The sequence below is a fragment of the Salvelinus fontinalis genome, chromosome 21 (genome assembly GCF_029448725.1).
Source record: "Salvelinus fontinalis isolate EN_2023a chromosome 21, ASM2944872v1, whole genome shotgun sequence".
Taxonomy (NCBI): Eukaryota; Metazoa; Chordata; class Actinopteri; order Salmoniformes; family Salmonidae; genus Salvelinus; species Salvelinus fontinalis.
This window is the reverse complement of record NC_074685.1, coordinates 39956673-39968245: the sequence shown is the minus strand read 5'-3', so window position 1 is coordinate 39968245 and position 11573 is coordinate 39956673. Positions and strand designations below refer to the sequence as shown.

General features: G+C 42.0%; 1 protein-coding gene across 1 annotated transcript in view; it reads right to left on the bottom strand.

Annotated features, from left to right (window-relative positions):
• LOC129818880 (mothers against decapentaplegic homolog 7-like) overlaps positions 1 to 5298 on the bottom strand; it is a 25206-nt gene extending 19908 nt beyond the window's left edge. The window contains exons 1-2 of the mRNA XM_055875181.1: positions 3730 to 5298; positions 2619 to 2672 (exon numbers count right to left, since the gene is read on the bottom strand). Coding sequence (XP_055731156.1) covers positions 2619 to 2672; positions 3730 to 4198 — 523 coding nt within the window. The 5' untranslated portion in view covers positions 4199 to 5298. The remainder of the gene's footprint in view (positions 1 to 2618; positions 2673 to 3729) is intronic.
• Between the last annotated feature and the right edge of the window lie 6275 nt (positions 5299 to 11573).

Genomic DNA, 11573 nt, shown 5'->3' with positions numbered 1-11573 from the left:
CACTCAGACTTGCAGTGCCTCTGACATGGCAGTTCGTCTATTGAACTTGGCCCGCGCCCGACCTGGGTCCAGTGAGGACTGTCTGTCTGTCTGCCGTCCTGTCTCTCTCGAGAGGATCCTCGTCCTCGTTGTACATGGCTGGTTCTGCTGGTCAAGGACACAAGCCTCACAACATCATGCTCCAAACCCCAGTGGAGTCAAAGCTTCCATACAAAAACAAAATCAAAAATAATTCTACTACACACACACCTATACCTCTCATGCTAAGTGATATATATGCAGGTACACACTGTAGTGGCACTCCGCCATTGGGTTGTGGGAGAAAAACCCATGTGGTATCCCTCCTATTGTGGCGTGATGAGGCAGGACATTGCTATGCAGACCAGACCACCATGTAATCCAGTAAGATGTTAGCGTGGTAATGTGGCCTGTGAAACAAATTGTGGTGAGGAGTCAGAGGACTAAATAGAGCTGGAGTGGACACACACACACGCACACGCGTGGGCGTGCACACAGACACACAGAAGAGGAGTCAGAGCCTATATAGAGTGGGAGGACTGGGTGACTGACAGCTCCCTTGGCCCAGAGGGAATACCCATGTCTGTCTGTCAGGCATCTCATCTGTCCTCTACATCTAGGCTCAGTGTGTGTGTGTGTGTGTGTGTGTGTGTGTGTGTGTGTGTCTGCTATCCCTCCGCAGCCCAGCCACGCTCCACTCCATTGTCCTATTAATATCTGTCCTCTCTCACACTCTTTAGTTTCCCTCTCTCTCTCTCTCTCTCTCTCTCTCTCTCTCTCTGCCACAATAACATAGACCGAACCCTCGAAGAATAGCATCTGCACATGACTTCCTTTCTCGTCTTTCCCCTATGTTCAATGAAAGACACTTTCTCCTTCTCTGCTGCTGCTGCTGCTGCTGCTGGGGAAACTTGCTTCCTGCTCTACGGTTTCACCGGGCTTTTCCTCCCTTCTCTTTTTTTCTGTGTTCCCTCCGTCTCTCTTTCTTCTCTCCTCCTCACCACAACCAGATGAGCGACTAGAGTGTGTGTGTGTGTGTGTGTGTGTTGTGTGTCGTTCTCTCGCTGGGGACATGGCGCATTCATCCACATCACTCACTGAGAAGCGGCCCTCCAAAACGAGCAGAGGAAGTGTAGTAAACGGTTAATGGAGCCCTACAAGCATCCTCACAGGAAGCTGTCTCCCAAACGATGTCTTCCTACCCCCGGCACCCTATTACCTATATAGTGCAACAACAATAAAAAAAAAAAAAAAAAAAAAAAAAAAAAGTAGTGTACAATATATGGGAATAGTGTAGTATTTGGAACGTCCCCCCTGTGCGGCCTGATCGGAGCCATGCAGGAAACCCGAAAACTGTCTGATTCATAAAAAGGGGTGACTCACTCACAGCCGCCGCCAAAAAACACTTCAACTCGCGACCTCGCTTAACTCAACGCTGTCTCTTGGTTCTCTGTCTACTGAACGGCGAACGTGAACCTGATGGTTTCGTTTCGCTAGTTAAACATACACGTGAAATCCACCTGGCCATAGTAGAGCAGGCAATAAGGATTCCTTCCATATCAGGCATGGATGAGCTCCAGGATAGTCTACAGCAGCAACACACACAGCAATTCAATAACTACAAACTTCGCTTTTTTTTTGTTGTTGTTGCAAACGCTTCCTTCTAAAATGGCTCACGGACTAAACCACAGGCCTGCACACACACACACGAGCTCCAAACACACACACACACACACACACACGTGACACTCCCAAACCCTCAGCTGTAATCTACAGTCAGAATAAATCAACAGATAAAACAGGGCTCCAGAAATCTATGTCTTTTCCCCTTGTGTGATCCACATCTCCCCCTGAGCTGTCTCCCTTCACTGCAGACGGTACCACCGCCCTCACAGCGTGTGCATCTTGCGTGCGCGCGTGTGTGTGTGTGTGTGATTGTTTGTGTGTAGCCTCCCTGCGTGTGTCTCCTCGCTCTCTGTCCTCTGGTGCCACTGCTGTTTATCTGTCCTGCCAGGTCATCCCATCCAGCCAAAAGTTTGTGCAGACAGACAGCCACTCCAGAGCTGGTGCCGGTCTGGAATGGGCCCTGGCCTTGGCTACCTGCCATTCTATTACAGGGGCCCTGGTCGGCACTGGGCTGCATGGCGCGGGCCGGCATGCCACTCTCAGTCTGACTACCATCATAAATCAAAACAGAGCAGGGAGCATTTCCATATACACACAGAGCAGAACTCAATGCACCTAATAGTGTGAATGACCGAGCTGGTAGGAGACTTCCTTTTCACCAGTCTCATGACAACAATGTTGTTTCGAAACGACTAGGCAAAATTATAATGTTGTTGAAAATAACTTATGTGTAACCTATATAAGCCTATGATATGCCTTTTCATTTCTACAAATGGAATAATAACTATAATTTTCATAAAAATTAAGTGGAAACAACGTTGATTAAAGCAGTGGGTGCCCAGTGGGTATACTCATTGGAAAAAATACCAAACGCAACCAGAAACCTCACCGTATGTACCCCACATTCAAGAAACATTCATGAAAAACGACTTTAAAAAAAATAAAAAATAAAAATAAGTAATAATAAAACTCACCGGGTGGTTTAAGAAAGTCCATTGGGTATCGGGAATAAGGCGGAGGGGGAGACTCTGAAAATGAAATGAAAGAAGGCATGAGAAAAAGGGGTCCAGGGGAAGATAGAAACGTACGATAACAGTTTGCATTCTTTTGGAAAACTGTTTGTGTTAGCAGTGAGGGTTGGAGGCAGGGCAGGCAGCGATTGCCTTGATATCTGGCGGAGAGATAAACAGAGGGGCGCCTGGCGCCAGCCTCCAGGCGACTATCTGACTAGGCTCCGACTCAGGCTGTGGGAGATACGGCACTCTTTTGGCTCACAACAGAACAGGACACTCCAATCCGAATCGCTGCCGGGCTGGCTGCAAGCAAACCAACTTGGTCCAGACTGACTGTCAAACACACAAGATAGTCTACCTGAAAGGCTAGGCCATTTCAAATAGTTCGACATTGTGTAGGCCTGTTGTTAGTAGTACCTCTGTCATGAAAACATTCAAGTTCAATCAACTCGATTTTTTTTTACGAGACAGTGGGAAAACTTGGGGAAACCACATTGAACATGTGTAGTCGGCCTTGCATTCGGTATAATAAACATATAGGCCTTTTTTGAATTCTTTATAAGCTTTTCCATTTAGATTTGAAAGCAAAAAGAAATATATAAATACAATTAAAAAACAATAACTAGGCCAAGCTTTGCCAAACCAATAATGAGACGACATAATATAATATACTGCGTGTTATAAATTAATAAGGACATAATGTAATTACAATTGCTTTGACCTTTGTAATCTCTATATTACTTGTGAGGAGTCATTCAAAGTAAATCTATATGTTGTATTATATCCCAGATAGATAAAGAATAAAACGAGGGGACTTCTGCCATATGGTCATGACGTGATGATGCTGATAAAAGTGTTCTAACGTCACACCAACCAAGTCTGACCTATGCTATTGCAATAGACACCCCCGGTAAATTGTGTCAACATGTCTGGCAAAGTGACACGCCAATCAATTTAACCACATATAATATATAATAGTGACACAGATAGACCATGCATATAATTAGCAATAACTGATGGGTTTTTTTTCCCTTCATGTTATTATTTTTGTTTAAAAAAAACATTAACTTACCGAGTTCACAAAGCCTGCTCATGTGGTGAGGATTGCAGCAAACGAGTTCTGGGTTAATTTTCCCATAGGATTCACAGCAAGATAGCCTTTTTAATTCCGAGCAATGCCTGAGGTCCGACCACCGAAACACTTTGTAGAGCAGCAAGGGGAGGGAATAAGACTGCTGACCCAGTTTGGTGTCCACTTTGCTGGGTAGGAGCAGGCAGGGGCTCCGCGCACCCCCCTTTGACTCCACCGCTTGCAAGAGCCCCTCTAATTGTTTCTCTTTGATTTTTTTCAGTATCGAGTGGGTCAGGGCTTTTAATTCAGCATCCGTTCCGGCGCTAGTTTTCCCGGCAACCTTCGTCGATTTACCCATACAGCAACCCCCGGATCCATGCGTTCGTGTATCCGCCTCCCCGTCGCCCTCGACGGGCGCACGGCTCCTCCAGAGTCGCCGGACGAGCCCCGTTCGTTTGGTCCTAAACATGCGGGACGAAAAGAGGGTTTCCCGGCTAAAAAACGAGCATGATGTCCGCAAATCATGAAGATTCCGGGATCCGAGTCCAGGCAACGACAAGCAGCCTGAGATATTATTATGGAGAAACTGGGAGGTGGAGAAGCAAAGAAAATCTGTAGCATACGCCAGTCTAATTTTCTCAAAACTAAACCTCACAAAAAAAAATTCAAGGCTCCTGCCGTGATAGTAACCTTCTCTGTAAGGAGAAATTAACCATCACCTTAACGGTATTATAACACTATAATAGTCCTACTACTAGTATACAGCTATATCGAAACATAAACCTTAATGTCAATGTAGGAACGCTGAGCATCTAGAATACAAAATAGCAGCATAGAGAAATTGTTACAATGTAGAGCTAGGCTACTGTGAACATTAAACGCTACATTCGTTCCATTCCATCAGTATGCTATGTATAACGAAAAACATTGTAACATTACTTTGCGCATATGGTTATGAGTTGGATTTTTGTGGTATTCTGAGCCAGTAGGCTAAGTATCCTGGTAAAATTCTAGAATTATATATCCATGAAAAAAAAACGAAGCTCGTCCGTTTTCTTTAGAAAAAAAATAATCCACACAGCCCTTGATCCGAGAGCAAAAAAAAAAAGGCTTTAACAAAGGCCAGTGTGTATGTTTTATCCCCTATCTTCTACATATCATAACCGTCTGCACATGATGTGATCTTCAACATAGATTTAGACGTTACGAGAGAAGGAAAGGATCCTCCAAACAGATCCAAAGCGAATGAGCAAATCCAAAACTGGAGCCGCTGAAGTGCCAGACGGAAATCTACCCCGAGTAGAGTAGTTGCGTTTCCGATTGAATACTGAACAGAGTCTTGATTACAATAATTACCTACAGCCTATATATCTAAACATCCCTTGATAAATTAATCCAGACACTTTTTTTTTTTGAATGAATTTCTGTAGTCGGAGGAATAAAGTGAGTTGGACAAAGAAGTGATGTGATCTTCAGAAAAAGGTCTGCGAATGACTCGAATAGCTCAAGTGCCCTTGCCTTCTCTCACTCGCTATCTCTTTCTGACTCTCGGTGCTCTTAGCTGTGTCTCCAGTGCGCATTGGCGCGCCCCGTCACGTGGTTGTCTAGACACCCTGTCGCTTAAAAAAAATGATTGTCTTGCGCAAACAAGAGATCAAGTAGCTTGCATACAGAGAAATCGTTGGGCGAGGAAAAGTTTCAATTTCCAGAAGTTACAAAGTAACAAAATGTAAAAACAAGGCGAAAAGATCACGTGGGGGGGGGGGGGGGGGGGGGGGGGGGGATGAAGCTATAAGGTATAAGCTTTTTTACTATATAAATGAAACACTCTCCCTCTCTCTGAAAGAGAGATAAGGGTTGCCTCCGGGTAATATTTGACCAAACATTATTTGTTTTACCTTTTATTTACTTTGCGCCATATGATCACATTAATGCAGTGGGCATAAATATAGGCTAATTGACATTGATCATAATAGTAGGCTAATACTAATAATAACACAACACAATAATATTGTTGGTATTATAATAACAATTAGAATACAGCCATATTGTTGTTATTGGTATTAGGCTATTATTATTATTATTATTATGTTTCCCTTTAAATGGTGGGTAACCTAGTTGCACGTCTCAACCTTTTTCCCCTGGTCTCAACGAACTACTGCCTCCCTCTGGTCACAGTTATTTCCCTGTGAAATACATCTGACATAGGCTACCTATTTATTTATTACACATTAGGCTACTCATCATGGAAAAGTTCACTGTTATTGTACGAAACGTTTAGTTGTATTTTTTCTTTGATAATATCCCACACTTGTGTTGTCTACCCTGTCTATCATGTCAGAGACTGGTGACTGTTGCCAATCAACAGATTATAGGCCTACACTAGTAGTTTCCTAATCTCAGTTTGCCTGAGTAGGCTACTTCCACATGATCATATAAAAATTTAAATTGGAACCTACAAGCATCTCACTACACCCGCAATAACATCGGCTAAATATGTGTATGTGACCAATAACATTTCATTTGATTTGATTAACATAGGCTAATCGTCTGGACTGGCACACCACTATTTGAAAGAGGTTTCCTGTCCCATTAGGCTACTGTAGGCTAACTATGGGGCCTAGCCTATAGTTTATATCTTTCTTGTGCTGGGAAACTGTGTAACTTTTCCTGTTGATACATTCAGCCTGATCGCGTAGACTAATAGGGATCCTACCATCTGATTAAATGTAGCTACATTTATTTAGAAGAGAGACCGAAGCTTAATTGTAAAACATCATCCAAATGACAGAATAAAAAGAATGCAACTTCTCTTTATCTATACGTGGGTGTGGAAAGGAGACAGAAGACTACCTTCCCTCCCCAAAGTCTACAAACCTCTACCAAAAGGAATGACAACATATGACCCTTTTAACTGACTCGTCGGCTGTACAGACAGGTCCGTCTCCGAGTCGGTCTGTGTGAGCAAATTGAAGAATGCCGTCTGCTGTAGCCCAATCGTGTCCTAGACATAAGGGGAGGAGACGCAGGCAGGCAGCAGTAGCCTACTATGTTAATGTGGGTGCCAGTCAGGCAAGGCAGTGAGTGTCGCTGCAGGGCACTGGGATGGGGTGGATGATGGTAATGATGATGGGATGTGTGTGTTCTATTCAGGATGGCAGGCACCAACAGTCAATGGCTCAGACTCATTGTTCCACCGGTTCCCCACTGGCACCGCACAACAGTTTAAACTCAACCAACAGCAGCAGCACGCAACATTTTTAAGGTAGTCTGGAAGTGATCTACACCCAAAAACAACCGCAGTTCAGAACGTAAAGAGTTTGTAGAATCCATTTTTTTTTCTCTCTCAGTCTCTGTGCAATAAAAGTGGATTCACCCAGTTTACAGGAATTATTTTTTTATCAATACATTTTTAATGTCGAATTGGCAAAAGAAAATAATGCAGGGTAACTAGGCCCCCGAGCAGAAGGGGTACGTAACTCAATATTAGAAAGGTAATCTTGATGTTTTGTACACTCAGTATGTGTATATAATGTTAAAGTCGGAAGTTTACATACACTAAGGTTGGAGTCAATTAAACTCGTTTTTCAACCACTCCCCACAGTTCTTGTTAACAAACTATAGTTTGGCAAGTCGGTTAGGACATCTACTTTGTGCATGACAAGTCATTTTTCCAACAATTGTTTAGAGACAGATTATTTCACTTATAATTCACTGTATCACAATTCCAGTAGGTCAGAAGTTTACATACATTAAGTTGACTGTGCCTTTAAACGGCTTGGAAAATTCCAGAAAATTATGTCATGGCTTTAGAAGCTTGGGATAGGCTAATTGACATAATTTGAGTCAATTGGAGGTGTACCTGTGGATGTATTCCAAGGCCTACCTTGAAACTCAGTGCCTCTTTGCTTGACATCATGGGAAAATCAAAAGAAATCAGCCAAGACCTCAGAAAAAAATTGCAGACCTCCACAAGTCTGATTCATCCTTGGGAGCAATTTACAAACGCCTGAAGGTACCACGTTCATCTGTACAAACGATAGTACACAAGTATAAACACCATGAGACCACGCAGCCATCATACCGCATTCTGTCTCCTAGAGAAGAACGTACTTTGTTGGGAAAAGTGCAAATCAATCCCAGAACAACAGCAAAGGACCTTGTGAAGATGCTGGAGGAAACAGGTACAGATACAGAAGTATCTATATCCACAGTAAAACGAGTCCTATATCAACATAACCTGAAAGGTCGCTCAGCAAGGAAGAAGCCACTGCTCCAAAACCACCATAAAAAAGCCAGATTACGGTTTGCAACTGCACATGGGGACAAAGATCGTACTTTTTGGAGAAATGTCCTCTGATCTGATGAAACAAAAATAGAACTGTTTGACCATAATGACCATCGTTATGTTTGGAGGAAAAAGAGGGAGACTTGCAAGCTGAAGAACACCATCCCAACCATGAAGCACATGGGTGGCAGCATCATGTTGTGGCGGGCTTTGCTGCAGGAGGGACTGGTGCACTTCACAAAATAGATGGCTTCATGAGGTAAGAAAATGATGTGGATATATTGAAGCAACATCTCAAGACATCAGTCAGGAAGTTAAAGATTGGTTGCAAATGGGTCTTCCAAATGGACAATGACCCCAAGCATACTTCCAAAGTTCTGGCACAATGTCTTAAGGACAACAAAGTCAAGGTATTGGAGTGGCCATCACAAAGCACTGACCTCAATTCTATAGAATATTCGTGGGCAGAACTGAAAAAGAGTGTGTGAGCAAGGAGGCCTACAAACCTGACTCAGTTACACCAGCTCTGTCAGAATTCACCCAACTTATTGTGGAAAGCTTGTGGAAGGCTACCCAAAACGTTTGACCCAAGATAAACAATTTAAAGGCAATGCTACTAAATACTAATTGAGTGTGTAAACTTCTGACCCACTGGTAATGTGATGAAAGAAATAAAAGCTGAAATAAATCACTCTCGACTATTACTTTGACATTTCACATTCTTAAAATAAAGTGGTGATCCTAACTGAACTAAATCATATTTACTAGGATTAAAGGTCAGAAATTATGAAAACCTGAGTTTAAATGTATTTGGCTAAGGTGTATGTGAACTTCCGACATCAACTGTATGAATGTTTGTATGTATGTTGGTATATATATATATATATATATATATATATATATATATATATATATATATATATATATATATATATATATATATATATATATATACACACACACACATACATACACACAACACTAGTCAAAAGTTTGGACACCTACTCATTCAAGGGTTTTTCTTTATATTTACTATTTTCTACATTGTAGTATAATAGTGAAGACATCAAAACTATGAAATAACACATATGGAGTCATGTAGTAACCAAAAAAGTGTTAAACAAATTCTTAAAAGTAGCCACCCTTTGCCTTAATGACAGCTTTGCACACTCTTGGCATTCTTTTCAAACAGCTTCATGAGGACTGCTTTCCCAAGTCTTGAAAGAGTTCCCACATATGCTGAGCACTTGTTGGCTGCTTTTCCTTAATTTTGCGTTCCAACTCATCCCAAACCATCTCCATTTGGTTGAGGTCGGGTGATTGTGGAGGCCAGGTCATCTGATGCAGCACTCCATCACTCTCCTTCTTGTTCAAATAGCCTTTACACAGCCTGGAGGTGTGTTTGGGGTCATTGTCCTGTTGAAAAACAAATGATAGTCCCGCTAAGCGCAAACCAGATGGGATGATGTATTGCTGCAGAATGCTGTGGTAGTCATGCTTGTTAAGTGTGCCTTGAATTCTAAATAAATCACTGACAGTGTCACCAGCAAAGCACCCCCACACCTCCTCCTCCATGCTTCACGGTGGGAACCACACATGTGGAGATCATCCGTTTACCTACTCTGTGTCTCACAATGACACGGCGGTTGGAAGGAAACATTTCACATTTTGACTCAGACCAAAGGACAGATTTCCACCGGTCTAAGGTCCACTGCTTGTGTTTCTTGGCACAAGCTAGTCTCTTCTTCTTATCGGTGTCCTTCAGTAGTGGTTTCTTTGCAGCAATTCGACCATGAAGGCCTGATTCACGCAGTCTCCTCTGAACAGTTGATGTTGAGATGTGTCTGTTACTTGTACTCTGTGAAGCATTTATTTGGGCCTCAATTTGAGGTGCAGTTAACTCTAATGCATTTATTCTCGGCAGCAGCGGTAACTCTGGGTCTTCTTTTTCTGTAGATCTACTCACGAGAGTCAGTTTCATCATAGCGCTTGATGGTTTTTGCGACTGACCTTCATGTCTTAAAGTAATGATGGACTGTCGTTCCTCTTTGCTTATTTGAGCTGTTCTTGCCATGATAAGGACTTGGTCTTTTACCAAATAAGGCTATCTTCTGTATACCACCCCTACCGTGTCACAACACAACTGATTAGCTTAAACGCATTAAGGAAAGAAATTCCACAAATTAACTTTTAACAAGGCACACCTGTTAATTGAAATACATTCCAGGTGACTACCTCATGAAGCTGGTTGAGAGAATTGTAATTTTTATTTAACTAGGCAAGTCAGTTAAGAACACATTTTTATTTACAATGACGACCTACCCCGGCCAAACCCTAATCCGAACGAAGCTGGGCCAATTGTGCACCACCCTATGGGACTCCCAATCACGGCCGGTTGTGATACAGCCTGGAATCGAACCAGGGTCTGTAGTGACACCTCTAGCACTGAAATGCAGTGCCTTAGACTGCTGCGCAATTCGGAGCAGCTACATGATTCCATATGTGTTATTTCATAGTTTTGATGTCTTCCCTATTATTCTACAATGTAGAAAATAGTCAAAATAAAGGAAACCCTGGAATGGGATAGTGTGTTTTCTTTATTTTTACTATTTTCTACATTGTAGAGTAATAGTGAAGACATCATAACTATGAAACAACACACATGGAATCATGTAGTAACCAAAAAAAGAGTTCATCAAATCAAAATATATTTTAACTTCGGGGGTTGGAAAAAGTAGCTTTTTTGTGTCAGTAATTGGGCAATGTTCGGGGCTCTTACCCAACATGATCCTACCCTGTCTGCTCATGAATAGATTATTCTGCCAATCTGCCTGCCTTCTATTCATACAAAAGCAAATATTCTAAATTTCCTAAAACAACAAACAGAAATACACAAGATACCCATGAACCTTTTTTAACTGTTACATTATCATCTACAACAGCCTCAGTGGAAATACGCGATCATGTATTTAAGCCATGAACATTCTAGATGACCTTTAGTAATGTCATTTATTGACACACAGGACTGGTTTCATGTATAAGCAATTAAACAAGATTACTCCAGTGGAGCATGTGATGCCTGACGTAGGCTGCATGCATGGTGACATATGCTCATGTTAACCCAGCAACTGCACAGACGAGTGCAATAATAAAATAGAGAAAATAAAGATTTGGTATTATTCTGATCTCAGAACAGATAGGACCAAACTGCAAACAAATGATTTAAAAAAAGAATGAAATACCACAATTAGTTACTACATTCCCGAGCGGAAACCAAGGTTACAAAGTTGAATGTTCATTCGACTATTAGTTTGTTCATTATTTTCATCTGCTATGCACAACGAGAAGGGATGCAATGGACATAGCCTACAGCAACATCATCTAGCCATTTCACAGTTATTTTACAAAGAGCAGTGAAAAGGGCAAAATTGCATGCATAACAAGCACAGGGGAATTCCTCAATAGTAATTATGTGTAGGCCAACTGTTCCATAAGGCATGAAACCTATTTCTATCTCTCATAATAAAAAGAATCAGATAAAACGTGTTTTAAATTC